Source organism: Tupaia chinensis, unplaced genomic scaffold, assembly GCF_000334495.1.
Source record: "Tupaia chinensis unplaced genomic scaffold, TupChi_1.0 Scaffold000623_1, whole genome shotgun sequence".
In the NCBI taxonomy this organism is placed as follows: domain Eukaryota; kingdom Metazoa; phylum Chordata; class Mammalia; order Scandentia; family Tupaiidae; genus Tupaia; species Tupaia belangeri.
In genome coordinates, this window is record NW_006160143.1 from 1,046,331 (window position 1) to 1,061,207 (window position 14,877).

A 14,877-nucleotide genomic window follows, 5' to 3' on the forward strand; every position below is an offset into this window, starting at 1 on the left:
GGATGCGGGGTGAGCTGAGGTGCAATACTGAGTAATTACATCAGTCTGCAAAGGAATTCCCTTGGGAAATTAAAACTTCTTTGATCTCTATCAAGCAGGTAGGATAGCTGAGTCCTTCATTAATTTACTCTGATTTTTGCTTTTGATCTTATATGTAGGCCCTGGACATTAGGTAGAGTAACAGCAGGTAGAAATTTCCCACCAATAAGAAGCCTGTAGTTTTGCGTATCTGCTGGTAGCCAAGGCCCGGATGTGCTTCCAGTTGGCGATCAGATCCTCTTTCATATGCTGGATCTGTGGTGCTTCTGAAGGGTGGGAAAGCATCAGCTTGTCTGCTTTGGCGCATAACTCCTTCACCTTTGGGAGGACAAAGAAACCATCTAGCAGGAACGCCAAGCACTTTGACGTCTCCTGACAAAGTTCTGTGGGAGGAGGGTAGCAAAATAATCATATACATGATAATAAGTTATAAATATGTTTAAATTGATAGATTTATATTAATATATTAACGCACTATGTTAATAGCAGTTTACCGAGCCCTTTTAGTCTCTTATTATGCTAAGCACTTTACATGCATTTCCTCATTTTACAGTCTTTATTTAATAAGACTGTGATGTAGAAATTATTTTTATTACCCCCTTTTAAATCGCTTCATTAGTCATTTATTTTTGTCAGAGAGAGAAAGAGAGAGAGAGAGAGAGAGAGAGAGAGGAACACCCCCTAGTGGGGCACGGTCACACTGCAATAATTTTTTTTTTTTTTGGCCAGCCTCAAGCTCATGATCCTCCTGTCTTAACCTCCCCAGTCTCTGGAATTTCAAGGGCATGTACTGCACCCTGTCCTGAGGTTGGTTCAGGAATCAAACCCAAACCTACCATGTAGTACCTGCCTGCCGAGCTGTAATCCTTTCTACTTCATTCATCTATCATGTCAGGATTTGGGGCAAACACACACACACACACACACACTCCTGGCGTGTTTTACAAGCCACTGTGGTCAGAATTTGAAACTCACTGGACCATATGAGATCGGGTTCCCTAAGCACTGGGCTTCACCATTGTGCTATAGGGCCAGCTCTCTCGTTTTCCCTTTTATGTGAAAATTCAGAGCTATTTTATTTTCTAAAGGTCATTCTACTAATAAAGCCAAAATTAAGGTTTGAACCTAGGTTTGCTTCCTCATCTTTCTCTGTTTCCTTAAATATGATTTTGGAAGTTAGAAAGCATTTCTGCCCAGAAGGCTAAGAAAACTCTGATAATGCCAGATCACTTTAAGAGTGATCCCTGAGAAGCAGGTTATGAGGGCAAAATGTGGATATGGGCGACTTTTCATGTGTTGTCCATTAGTCTTTGTAAACGCAACTATAATCGGATGTTGTCTAGGGTTTGAGATTCCAATATATTATTCATCAGATCATGGAACTTTATTAGGGGAAAAAGCTACAACAGAAGGGAGTGTGGTTAGATGAAAGGTGAGACTGTCTGACCACATGGATTTTACTGAGTGAGATTAGGGAACCAGCCTTGTAGGTACCTTTTTTGTTTGTTTATTTGCCAGAAGCACATGTGCTTGGTAGAGAGAGACAGACAAAGAGAGGGGAAGGAGGAAAGTACCAAGTGGTAGGGTGTGGTCATGCTACAATCCGGTCCTCTGCTTCTCTATCCTGCCTAGATTTTGAGCAAGCATGCACACACACTGGGTGCGTTTTTAAGATGCTTGGGCCAGGATTCAAACTGTGTAATTGGCTATGTGGGATTTGACTCCCTTAACCACCAGGCTACAAGGCCCACCCTCATTTTTTTTCCTTTTGAATCATGAAATACATAGCAAAAATACAGGAGATTATAAAACGTATGCATATTTAAATAGAACTGATTTAAATAAAAATGAATATCAACTATTCATGGACAAATTATAAACTTGAATAGGGAAGTGTATTCAAGTATCCCAGAATTTCTCCTTTACTGAAAATAGTGAATTTGTTGTGCCTAAAGGCATGATGTTAGACAAGATGACCACTAAATGCTTCTTCTAGTGCATAGGGACAGTCATTCCTGGAACGATGGATTTACCTTATCTTCCATGACTGCGAGGTTCCTCTCCAGCCCCTTGTGACTGTGAAACAGTGCCTCAGAGCTAACAAGATCTTTGCCATAGTCCTCCGAAGTGAGTAGAGGCTCCTTCTCCTTGATCCACTGTATGGCTTCTGTCACATCCCTGCCGAATAGTAACATGAGCTCCAACAAAGAATGAAAGCCATTGCAGGGCAAACGGCAGTGGAGCACACTCAAGGACCAGCTTATACAGGTAGTAAGTTATTGTGCCATCCTACGTACTAGCAAAAAGAAATGCAGACAGTTCTTGCTGTTAGTTATTATTGAGATAGTAGATGTTATGAAGATAACATCTTATAAGATATAACTTATCTTCATAACATCTACTATCTGAGATATTTGCTGCATCTGGATCAGCTGTTCAAAAATGACTTTTCCAACTCCATCTTTCACCCTTATCTAATTATTATTTTTAAGAGTTTATTTATAGATTTCTTCCATGAGTGAGATAGAGACAGAGAGATAACAACCCCAACAGGATCTTAACCCTGACATCCACCTATAGCTTTAGCCAATCCAGATCGTAGGCACAAATGTGTCTAGTGTATTTACGAAGTTCCCTGGGCACCTACCCAGAACCATCCAATGTGGGTCAACCCACCCTACAGAGCACTATGTTTTACCACTGTGCTGTTGTCTGGCCCCTTATCTAAATCTGCTTTCCTTGACTCTGCAGAGCTTCCATTACTAATTCAATTGTGCTATTTTCTTTATTGGGCTCTGATGCCTATAATATAGGCCAAGGGTCGGTCACATAGTTCTTAATTTTCCCCTTCTGGTTTTGTGAAAAGCAAGCTCATGTTGCCCTTTGGCTTGAGGTATCAACCACTAATGTTAACAGAAATAGATGGAGGCTAACGCGAATAACAGATATGGTGCTGTTTCAAAGTTTTCTATAAAGCAGTGGCCAGATCCATGCCTTTTGAATCTCTGAAGGTCTGCAGCATTGGACAGGGTTGTCCGTCTCTGGAGAGCCAGGCCATGGAGACGCTCCCAGGCTTCGTTCACCTCATCTTGCTTGAACTGAATCAAAGCCAGCTCAGGATGGTTCTCCTGTGGAAAGAAATCAACATGGGAGTTACGCAAAGATGAGGTTATATAAAAATTCATTTAAACACTTCTCTTTTCACACTGGTTTCCACAATCAGAGGTGGGGAATGATCATTCCGGACAGCTGTTTACCTTCACCAGAGCCCTACTCCCTACCTTGAACCCAATGCATGTTTCCAAAACCTAGAAAATCAAATGGTCAGATATTTTATCCTGTGCCCATAATACTGGCCCAGCCTACTGACACAGGTGACCTCGCCTGACGTTATTTTCAGAGCTTCACCTTGTTGATGCCTGCCAAACTCCATGGAAATCTTAAAAACCAAGGGGAAAGAGAGAGGGAGAGAGAGAGAGAGAGAGAGAGAGAGAGAGAGAGAGAGAGAGAATTTCCTTTATGAACTATGAATTAATTTTCTGAAACATCAGCGGTCATAAAAACTACTGAGGATGTGAGACATGTTATTTCTCTGGCCCCAGAATTATACATACATGCTTGCGTATATTATTTTGGAGAAAATAGCAAACATTTTTGTAGACCACGTGAAGCAATGAGGTCTGTTAATATCAGTTTAAGCTAGCAGCTTATGTTGATACTTTGCAGTTTTGAAGAGTTCCTGTATGCTGAAATGTTTGCTATCCTATTTCCATTCCCAAACCACTCCAGAGAGAATTTTCTATTCTTCTTCTTGAGTGTATAGTATTTCATACTATAGTGATATAATCCACACATTAAAAGAGCAGAGGATATAAACTATGTTGGAGTCATCCTTTCTGTGATAGAGAGGGAAAATGGCCTTGCTATTTTTGCCATTCCTCCCTTCAAAAGCTGGAGCCTGGGGACCAGCAAGTGCTATTGTGGTTAAGGTGCTGGACTCTGATGTGGCTGACTGTGGTTAGAGTCCCAGACCTGGGACTTCATATCCTACTAACTGAAGCCAGAAGTTCTAGGAGATCAGACCCCTCTCCATGGAGTGACTCTCCCATCTCACCTTGGCACACTCATTAGCATATTGGTTCACTCCATCCACTCTTCCCTCTCGAGCTGCTAGGTCCACTTGAAACTCTTCAAACTTCTTATGCAGAACTTCTGTGCGCTCCCAGTCCTCACCCAGCTCCACTGATGTTACAATAGCTTCCTGTGGCCACAGAAAAGTTTATGGAGTTCCCAGCAAACATTTAGGAGTGCTTGCCAGTCAAATGCCCCAAATCCCTGTTTGTATTCCCAGGATAACACAGATGGGGGAGCCTAGGAGAACCTCTCCTGGGAAGAGCTAAAAGCAGGACCATATTTCCTGAGGTGGTGTCTTGACCCAGAGGACAGTGCTATTTGTGGTTATCCTTTAGTAAGATCAGAGACCTGCCTGGCTAGAGCTCTTGGTAGCATAGCACCCTTTTATGTTTTGGAATATGAGGAATAAATTTATCCTGGTTCTACTCGATTCAACAAACTGTACACGAAAGCATTACTCTAGGCACTGTCTTGTGTAACTTCTAGTCCTAACTACAGAGTTCTTTGAACAAATATTTTTAAAATACATAGATAGAGATACTGAGAGACATGAGATTAATGAGCAAACTTGTTAATACTCTCATCAAGGTCCCTGAGAAAGAGTAAAAATATAGGATAAAGTGTTAAAGATCATGTGAGATAGAAGGGAGTTGATCCCAGATCATCCAATACCTGGTCTTTCTGGGTTCTCTTTTCCACATTCATATTCACACACTTAACCTAACCTCTACAGTGTTAACCTCCAGAATACCCCTGTAGCTTTGTCAAAATTCTCTCTTCTTACTAGGAAGAAAATTTGGAACAGACACCATGACTTCTATGTGAGCAGTCTGCAGTGAGTTGCTGTGGAGCGCTTGGAACTGAGAATGGGAGATCTGTATGCACTTCAGTCCTATACCTTGTCTTTGATCCACTCCAAGATGTCATCGCACTCCTGCAAGTACTGCTGGAGTTTCAGGGCCCGCAGCAGCAAAGCACCCCTCTCCTGGGTCAGCTCCCACAGCAGGTCCCACAGACGGCGCAGTTCCTCCAGATGGACCTTAGGGGAAGAGAAGCAGAATCACTCAGGCAGAGAAGCCATGGAGTAGGCAGGCACAGTTACTACAGAGCAGACATAATCTTAGAGATTTGTATAGAAAGGGATGTGGATAACAGTTCCTCCTCCCATTCACTCATTAATTTCAACCTTTAATAGCGCAACATATATTTAAAAGAGGAAATGAGTTAGATATAGAAATATTTACTAAGATAAGCCAAATATGAACTTCCTTAAAAGAAAGTTTGGTAAAAATGCCTTGAGGTTTAGGAGGATAAGATAAATAAAGATAATAAAATGGGAAAAAGAAAGGATGCATGGAATTGCGATCATATGAACTGAGCCTTAAGAAACTGAAATATTTTTGGCTGGTGGGTGACAGGCAGAAGGTATTTTTTTCCTTTTCTTCTTCTTTTATTTTTATAGAGATTTTTGTTTTAGGGCATATGCATTCACCAGAGAGATAGAAAGCGAGAGATCACACCCTTTGCCAGATGGAGGGGAATGGTCACACTGCAATCCCTTCTCTTCCATTCTCTTCTTGGGATTTTGTACATGCATGCTCATGTACCCAGCATGAATTTTAAGCAGCTGGGTTTGGGACTCAAAGTGTGATTGACTACATGGCAGTTCAGCAACGAAATCATTATGTCATCTGCTGTTCCTAGGTAGAAGGTATTCTAATAAAGAGCAATGGCAGAGGCATAGAAGAAACTTAGTATAAACCATGTGCCAGAAGGTATAAGAGTTATAAACTTGATGAATTATAAGGATATCAGTGGCACCACAGCAGTGAATGTTGGAACTATAGTTTGAGGCTTTATGGAAGGCTTTGAATGCCAGACTAGCTCAGAACATCATGTATTATGTACCTTGTGACTAAAGCTACCATTTATGTCACATTTTCAAGAATATATTTTTCAACTATTCCATTGCTCAAGGCAGTGTATGGACCACATCTCTCCCTGAAACCAGCAGTTAGCATCAACTACAGCACCATTAATTGCCCCATTAATTCTGATAGTTTTGACTATGTTTCAAACATTTCTCAAATATTAGTAGTGTAAGAAATCAATTTCACACACACATGCACATGAACTGTGAATAATAAAAAATATACTTTATATAAATAAAGATGTTTTGAGATTTTCTTGTCATAGGTTATTGATTCTAATGAGAGTCTATTCTGGTAAAAATCTATGATCTCAGACTGTATTTTGTAGATAATAAAATGGGCTAAAATGTTTATGTTGCATGTAGAAAGACCAGTCCTCACTTTAAAATACACAATGCAAATTTGTTATGATAATTAAAAAAATATACATGAAGAGTAAGAAGTCCACTCACATAAAAAAGGTCCTAAAATGACTGTATGTAAACAAACATATTAGGTTACAGAGTGGTAAATGGTTATTGAAATGGTGGTGATCTTCTGCTCTAGGTGTTCAGGGAAGATTGGATCTTAGGATTTTTTTTTAAGAAAAGGAGAATTTGGAGAGATACAATAGTAGCTATAGTGTGGGGAGTGTGAAAAGAAAAGCCATCATAAGTAAAGGAAAGAAGATTTCAGAGAAGATTAAAATGTGAGAATATCCTTTATTTGAAGAGTTGAAGGACAAAGACACTGAGGTCAGAAGAAATAGCTAGAAAGGCCTTTGGAAAATCCAGTTCATCTGGGGAATATAAAACAAGCTGAAGTATGCCTGCTATTGAGCTAATTATCCTGCTGTGGCATAAGGAGGCACCAATGACAGCTGTTGTCTTATAGCTCTCCCCACCCCAAGGAACACAAGGACATCCTGCCATGTTTTTCTGCTTCAACCCCAGTAGAAGATAGGAAGCAAGAACCCCAGTTCCAAAGTCAACTCATCAAGGTTTATAGCTGGTATAATAAGTTAAAATCCTGCAAACAAAATTAACAATTAGAAACGTCCCTTCCAAAGCCCTACCACACATTTACCTTGGTGTCCTCATGGGCAAAATGACCCTCAGAAAATCGGACTTCCCTAGTTTCTTCCAGATTAGGGATGGCTCTTGATTTTGCTTCCACCTCTGCTTTGAAGGCTTCATGCTTTTGATATTTCCCCTGAAGTTCAGAAAACAGAGTTTATGATTAATGAAGCATAATCTCCATGGTCAATAAAGTGGTCTTTGCATTCTTATTTTTAGGCAGAACTATGTGTTCCCCAACTGAATTAAATGATAGTTCATGACTATGGCCAGGGCAGTCACATCCTAGATAAAACAGTTCCTCTAGAAAACCCACTGAAATAGAGTCCTGGGCTCACTTGGACACTATAGAAGGATGTTCTTGTCCCCGCTACTTCTGGGGAAACTGTCAGTAAATATTCTATTTTTTTTTAAAGTTCCATAAATTACTGTGAAGATAAAAGAGTAGAATCCATAGTGTTATTCCCCCTAAAAGGAATTAGCTGAGTTATACTGAAAGTAGAACACTATGAGGATAGTAATGACTTTTTTTAAAAAAATTATTATTAAAAGAGATTTTTGCTATAGGGTGGGTGTACTGACTGGAGGGACAAGAGAAAACAGAGACAGAAAGCAAGAAGTCTCCCTCTGTAGGGGGTAGATGGTCATGCCCAAATTCCTTTTCTTTCATTCTCCTTTTGGGATTTTGGGCATGCACACAAATAGGCCTGGTGTGAGTTTGAAGCCCCCAGGTCCAGGACTCAAATTGTGGTTGACCTCGTGGGAGCCTAGCACTTTAACCACTATACCACCTGCTGGCCCAAGTATTTTTTTAAATTGGAAAGTATTTTTCAACCTTTAGTATAATAGGCTTTGTTCTTGATTTCATAATTAAATTGATCCACTTAATATACATTTTTGTTCTCATTTAAATGTTCCCTGTCTATTATTGATTGCATATGTAACCCTTTGTTCTGATCATAACTACACATATTATAATACTAGGTATATAGATAGAGGTAGGGCTTCCACTAGACTTCACATCCGGGGATCTCTCATGTAGACTCAACAAGAGCCAAAAATAACAATTTGGAGTGGGAGCATATTTAGCACAGTTTAACTCTGTCTCCAAGGACAGTGGAGAGCAGTTACTATGAAAGCAATGATGACTCTTCACCCTGATTTCATCTTTGATGTCACAAAATTTAAAAATGACCTAGTAGATTAGAAATTCCTTGAATTTTTCATTCTCTGTTCTGTCTATAGCTTAATCGCAAGTGAATATTACACCCATAGAATGTTATCTAGGCAAACCTCCTTTGCAAATAAGAAAGACTCTGACGCTTAAGAAGTTGAAGACGTGGATGGGCTGTTTAGAAGTCGAATTACTGTTTTTAACAGATAGTCTAATCTTTTTTTTTTGCATTACTCCTTGCAGTTTACCAGATATATACTTATATTAAAAAATGTAAATTCTAGGGAACCAGCAGTTAGCGTAATGGCTATGTTGCTGCACTCCCACGTAGTCGATTGTGGTTCACGTCCCAGACCCGGTGGCTTAAACTCACGTCGGGCACGTGTGCATGTGTGCCCAAGATCCAGAGAGGAGAATGGAGGAGAAGGGATTGCGGTGTGGCCATCCCCCCTGGGGGGTGATTTCTCGCCTTCTATCTCTCTGTCTCTCTCTGTCTGGCGAGTGCACGTGCCCTATAGCAAAACCCTCTCCAAAAAAAAAAAGAAAAAAAATGTAAATTCTAAATGTAACTTCTGTGTTTTCAAAAACTGACATATTGTCCCTTTTGTTAGATTTTTCCTTTCTAGGTTACCCCTCCACCTTTATAAAGGGAAATAGACTTTTAGGCTTTCTTGTAATTCAGTTCTTTAGTATTCCACTCTACTACTCCTTTTGTTTTATTTCTAAACCAAATATGATTGCACTCATATCCACACATCAATATTATCATAAAGAAAAACATTTTTCTCTCTAAACATTTGAGGGTCTGCTCTGGAAAAGTCAATGGAACTGTGTAACCTGTATATTGGTTGGGTCTTCATAGCTCTTATCGCCAGCAATCTTGAGTTTCTCTAAGATCCACTTTTCCAAGTCGTCTGCGTCTCTCCTGAAAACCTGGTATTGATAGGACTCTTCAAGCTTCTGACCCCTCTCAGCAACCAGTTCCTTGAACCTCTGGTACCGAGTCAACACTTCCTGACGTCTCTGCTGGATCTCTTCAGCTGTTTCCAAAACCTTCGGCCCACTGCTCTCCACAACCTGCAAGTTAAAAAGTTCCTAGGTATTGCTTTTCAAATGTCTAGTAAGTCTTACGACATTGTATGTAAATGTGCATTGTTGGAAGGGATGAAGTATATGAGTGGCCTTCAGAAAGTTCTTTGAAAATGCATGGATTTCAAAAATGCAAACTTGTACTTTAATTCTATTTTCCACAAACTTTTTAACATACCTTTGCATTTATATAATTTTTAACCATATGTAGCTACTGTTTTTCCTAATTATTCTTAATCATCTAGAAGACTCCTGACTTTTCACATAAATGTATGCCAACATTAATTAAGTTCTATAAATAGAATTAAATTCAGCTGATGATGGAACAAATTCAAATGAGCAAAATCAGAATTTCAGATGGATAAAGAGAAATGTAAATTATTATTTTCAAGCACTAGAAAAGTTTTGACAGATGCTGTTCATTCTGAATTTAATTCAATGAGTAATTAAGAAGGGCTTCCAATTGATGAATGATATAAAGCTTGAAAATTTTTCTTCCTACTTAAAAATGTAGCTCATGTATGATTTACTTTTCATTTGCTTTTTCACAAAGTAAATAAATTGATTTAACCACAAATCAAAAGTTCAGTCTGCTGTTTACCCAATTATCACAATTTTATATTACTAGCATCCCAATAACTGGTTTTCAGAATATAAAATATTTTACTGCCACACAACATAAGATATCCCTTTCTCATAAAGGGATTCAACCTGTTTATAACAATAGTGTGCAAAATCCTCAGAGAATCCACCTTCATTCATCTGGGTATAAATACTGTTTTCCCTAGCTCATCTCAGCTAGAATATTCAATATCAAGTTTAAATTTGCTGTCTTTTTCATCCTAAATATAATTACTATTCTATGGACGGTCATTACTAAAGAGGCTATAAACTGAATGATTACAGAAAAGCTTAAAATTTTGGGGGTACTATCTTCCTCCAAGTTAACTAGTTGTTCTCTGTTTAAACTAGTTTAAAGAAGTTATTGCTGAGTTTTCATTTTATATAGACATAAGCTCAGGGATATTGTGTAAATGAGACATTCACAAAAAAGAAAAAATTAAGGCTTAAATTCTATACTTCCTAATAGTTAAAAACAAAAAACTTAATAACCCTGTTAAAGATATATAAATAGTTCAAAGTATAGAGTTTTCTTAATAGTATTAGTGATAAATTGTACTGAACAGAAGTCCATACTCACGGTTTCCTTTGGAGAGTTCTCCATTTTTCCCAAAGGTCTAGAACTTCACAAGGTAAAAGGTATTTGAAAAAGAGAGAAAGAATTCACATGGAACTGCCCAGCCCCATTCAAACAAGGAACAGAAATGTTAAGTTATGGTAAGGACAAAAAAAAAAAAAAAAGTCTCTTGTTGGTCCAAGTATCTCGCCAGACATAGACAATCAACATTATCTTCAAAAGACATCCAGCTGAGGCAGCTGCTAACTTTCACAGATGCTAGGTGTGACTCAGCAGTTTTGGGGGGACTAGAGCTCTTAATATGTCTCAATAAGACTTCAAAAAAATGAAAGTAAAGACTTCAGATGAAAAATTAGTGAGGAAAAAAACACAGTAGATGAAAGATGAAAACTATTTTAAGATATTGGGCTTTGTTTGTTTAGTTTTAGATTATAAAATGTTTGAATATCATAAATGAGGAAAGAATTCTGGGTTTCCCATTCATGTGACTCTGTGCAGGTGCAAGAACTCAGTTAATACATAGAAGGTTCTTTTTTTTTAATATATTTTGGTACTTTATTTTTCTGTTTTTATCTAGCTCTAGGAAATTCAACTCAACAACTTTATCAAAATCAACCACAAATTTTTAATAGCTCATAGATTAGGTGGATAATTTAATTGTACCTTTAATCAAGTCAATGGACTAAGAAAAGAAATAAGATATATGAACTATATGAATGTATTTTCATTTCATGAATCATAAATGAGGATACTCACTTGATAAACTAATAACGTCACAACAACATTTGAAAATGGGACTGAATTAACATATGAAAGACAAATCATTTTATTTTTTATATTATATATATATAATTTTAATATACATATATATTATTATCTAATTTTTACTATAGGGTGCATACGCTCACTAGAGAGAGACTGAGAGAGAGAAAGTGAGAAATCACTCACCAGGAGGGATGGCCATACCACAGTCCCCTCTCCTCCATTCTCTTCTAGGGATTTTGGACATGTATGCACACATACCTTTCATTATTTTCAAGACATGGGGTCCCAGACTCAGAACGCTCAGTTGGTCATGTGGTATCCAGCCACCCCAACCACCACGCCACTCACTGAATTGTACATATTATCATTATTATTTTTAAAATTTTAACTTTATTTATTTATTTTAACTTGACAGAAAAGGACAGAGTGAGAGAAAGAGAGAGAGAGGGAAAATGGGAAAGCAAGCTGCCAGATCTGGGACTTGAACTGCGGTTGGCCATGTGGGAATCCAGCACCCTTAACCATCATGCCACTGGCTGGCCCCAGTATATATTATTTATAATTAGAAAAAAAATGAGGCACAATTTTTTTTAAAGCTGCAGTTTTTTTTTAACATTATTTCTTCTATGAGTAAGAGAGACAGAGACAGAGAGACATGACCCCAACAAGATCTTGATAAATGATCCAGTGTCATCCTTGAACCAATTCTGGATCATGGGTGTACATGTGCCTAGTATACTCTGGGAGGTCCTGGGCTGTGAACTCAGAGCCTTCCATTGTGGGTCAAGCTTTCAGAATGTTGCATTTTACCAATGCACCAAAGTTAGTCTTTGGTGAAATAGTTCTTTTAGTCTACCTTATCAAAGTGAAACAAAGAAGCAAAAAGAAAGGAGTGAGTTGATTACAGACCCTCTTGCAAAGCAGCAGGGCTATCCATGACAAATTTTATTCTAGTGTAAATTCAATTTGAATAGGCTAGCTTTCAAGTTGTACCAGAGGAGAATTAGGTTCTTTCTTTGTGGTTTCTCCTGTTTCTTGTTAATCCCTCCCAGAGAATTTATGAGACATTTGCTTTCCTTTTATATTTATTTATTTCCTCCATCAGTGAGAGAGGCAGAGAGGGAGAGACAGAGAGACAGAGAGAGAGAGAGAGAGAGAGAGAAAGAAATACCCTTAACAGGGTCTTTATGCCATAAACTACTTCCAGCTTCAGGCAATGGGCATGTATGAATCTGGATCATGGGCATATATGCATCTGGCATGTTCAGAGAGTAAAGACCTCTCTGAACCTTTCCCACAGAAACTCAGAACCTTCCCATGCAAATCAGACTCACAGAGTGATGTTACTGCTGCACCACTGTCTGGCCCCTTTTATTTTCTCTTTTTGAATGTTTTACATTACTTTGCTTTTCCATATGATTTTATTATATTCTAATCAAATTTGGTAATAAAAGCAGAATAAATACAAGTTTAGAGAATACACTATATCTCATGTTCTGAGAAACTTTTGTCTGGAGTTGAAGGAGCATTCTTTTATCTTTATCTAAGAGATAAGAAGTAGGATCTATTGAGTATCTACCATATATTAATTTACGTGTTTCCAGGGCTGATTTATATTTCATAATTTTTGATCTTCGGAACATTGTGCAAAACTGGTATTATTATCCCCATTTTTATATGAGAAAGCAGTCTCTGAAAGGCAAATTCTTATTCCATGATTATTTATTTGTGAATATTTGAACAAAGACTTGACTCCATATCATTAAGAGATCCATGTCATTCTGTCCTTTTTGACCATTGTTCTCTTAGCCACATTTCTGGTTCTCTTCTCCTGTTCCAGAGCCATCTCACCAAAAATGCCAAGCATGTGATGACATTTTGACCAAAAAAAGTAGTATGGCCCAACTAGGATTTATTACTATGTAATAAAATGATTCTCTCTTCAACATATGATGTTGGTAAAATTACGTATTCAAATACAAGCTGGAATGAAGTTGGACTCTTATCTTAAACCATACTGCAAAATCAATTCAAAATGTAATGAAGACTTAAATGTAATACCTGAGATTTTTTTTTTCTTTTTGAGAGATTTTTGCTATAGGGTATGTGCTATAGGGTATGAGAGAGAAAGAGAGATAGAATGTGACAACTCACTCTCCTGCCACAGCACAATCCATTCTTTTCTATTTTCCTCCTGGGATTTTGGGCATGTACACACATGTGCTTGGTGTGAGTTTCAAGCTGCTGGGTTTGGGATTTGAACCACTGTCAGCCATATGGGAGTCTAACACCTTAAGCACTATGCTACCTACTAGCCCATCTAAGATTGTTAAACTCCTAGAAGGAAGTATTGACATTAGTCAAGTATGAAATTGGTCATGGCAATAATTTCTTCGATAAGGCTACAAAATTACAGTCAACAAAAGAAAAATATAGATAAGTGGGACTATGTCAAACTAAAAAACTGAGAAAATAATCAACAAATAAAAAGTCAACCTATGAAATGGGAGAAACATTTGACTATATCTAATGAGAGGTTAAAATCCAAAATATATGAGAAATTCCTTCAAATTAATGACAAAAATACATACATGAAATTTGTGGAAGCTATGCTAAGTGAAATAAGCCAATCACACAAGAACAGGTAATGTATGATAGCACTTATATGAGGTATATAAAATAGTCAAATCCATAGAAGCATAGAGTAAAATGGTGGTCATCAAGAGCCAGCATAAGGGAAATTAGGGAATTGTTATTCAACAGGTATAAAGTTCCAGTTATGCAAGATAAGTGCTAGAGATCTGCTGTACAATGTTGTGCTTTTTCATAATATTGCACTAATGTAAAAATACACAATACAGAGTTATACATTTACTTTTTTAAAAAGGTTAGTTTTCACTTTGTATTTCATTTAAAACCATCAATACAAACAATAGTCTTCAGAGCAAAGTAGCAACATGGAAGTCCATGAGAGATATTCAGGGAACAGATTCAATATATCAAAACAGATGAGTTCTTAGAGTTTTCAGTCATTGCAGGCAGGAGAGTTTTATGGTAAAAGTTGCTCTAACAGCACTCTGGCAGCTGCTACTTTTGAGTTTAGTCACACTCTGTCCTTCCTGTCATTCGAGACTGATTTATTCTCTAGTCTCTGAGTATTGTTTATCATTATTAATATAAATATCAGAGCATGTTCCTTGGAGTAAATTAGGACTATAATGAGAAAATTTTATAATCTGATGACTTAATACTTGGCCTTTTAACCTTCTCCTTATATCTGTACAATGTTATCTCCAAAGAATGCTTATTGGCTCTAATCACATAGAGATCTTGATTAGAAAATACTCATAAAGAATGCATGTCAAATATCAAAGGTATAGTAGAATGTACAGTCTATAATATTGTATGCTATTCTGGTACATAAATGAGTGCTGAGAGGTTATAGCAGATGCTAAGATTGATCACAAAAAGCTTAATTTTTAAAAATGTAGG

General features: G+C 37.7%; 1 protein-coding gene across 1 annotated transcript in view; it reads right to left on the bottom strand.

The window, feature by feature from the left end:
* SPTA1 (spectrin alpha, erythrocytic 1) overlaps positions 1 to 10,857 on the bottom strand; it is a 94,094-nt gene extending 83,237 nt beyond the window's left edge. Inside the window, exons 1-8 of the mRNA XM_006159071.3 lie at positions 10,624 to 10,857; positions 9,171 to 9,410; positions 7,170 to 7,295; positions 5,072 to 5,212; positions 4,154 to 4,300; positions 3,034 to 3,167; positions 2,073 to 2,217; positions 203 to 357 (exon numbers count right to left, since the gene is read on the bottom strand). Coding sequence (XP_006159133.1) covers positions 203 to 357; positions 2,073 to 2,217; positions 3,034 to 3,167; positions 4,154 to 4,300; positions 5,072 to 5,212; positions 7,170 to 7,295; positions 9,171 to 9,410; positions 10,624 to 10,647 — 1,112 coding nt within the window. The 5' untranslated portion in view covers positions 10,648 to 10,857. The remainder of the gene's footprint in view (positions 1 to 202; positions 358 to 2,072; positions 2,218 to 3,033; positions 3,168 to 4,153; positions 4,301 to 5,071; positions 5,213 to 7,169; positions 7,296 to 9,170; positions 9,411 to 10,623) is intronic.
* Positions 10,858 to 14,877: the final 4,020 nt, after the last annotated feature.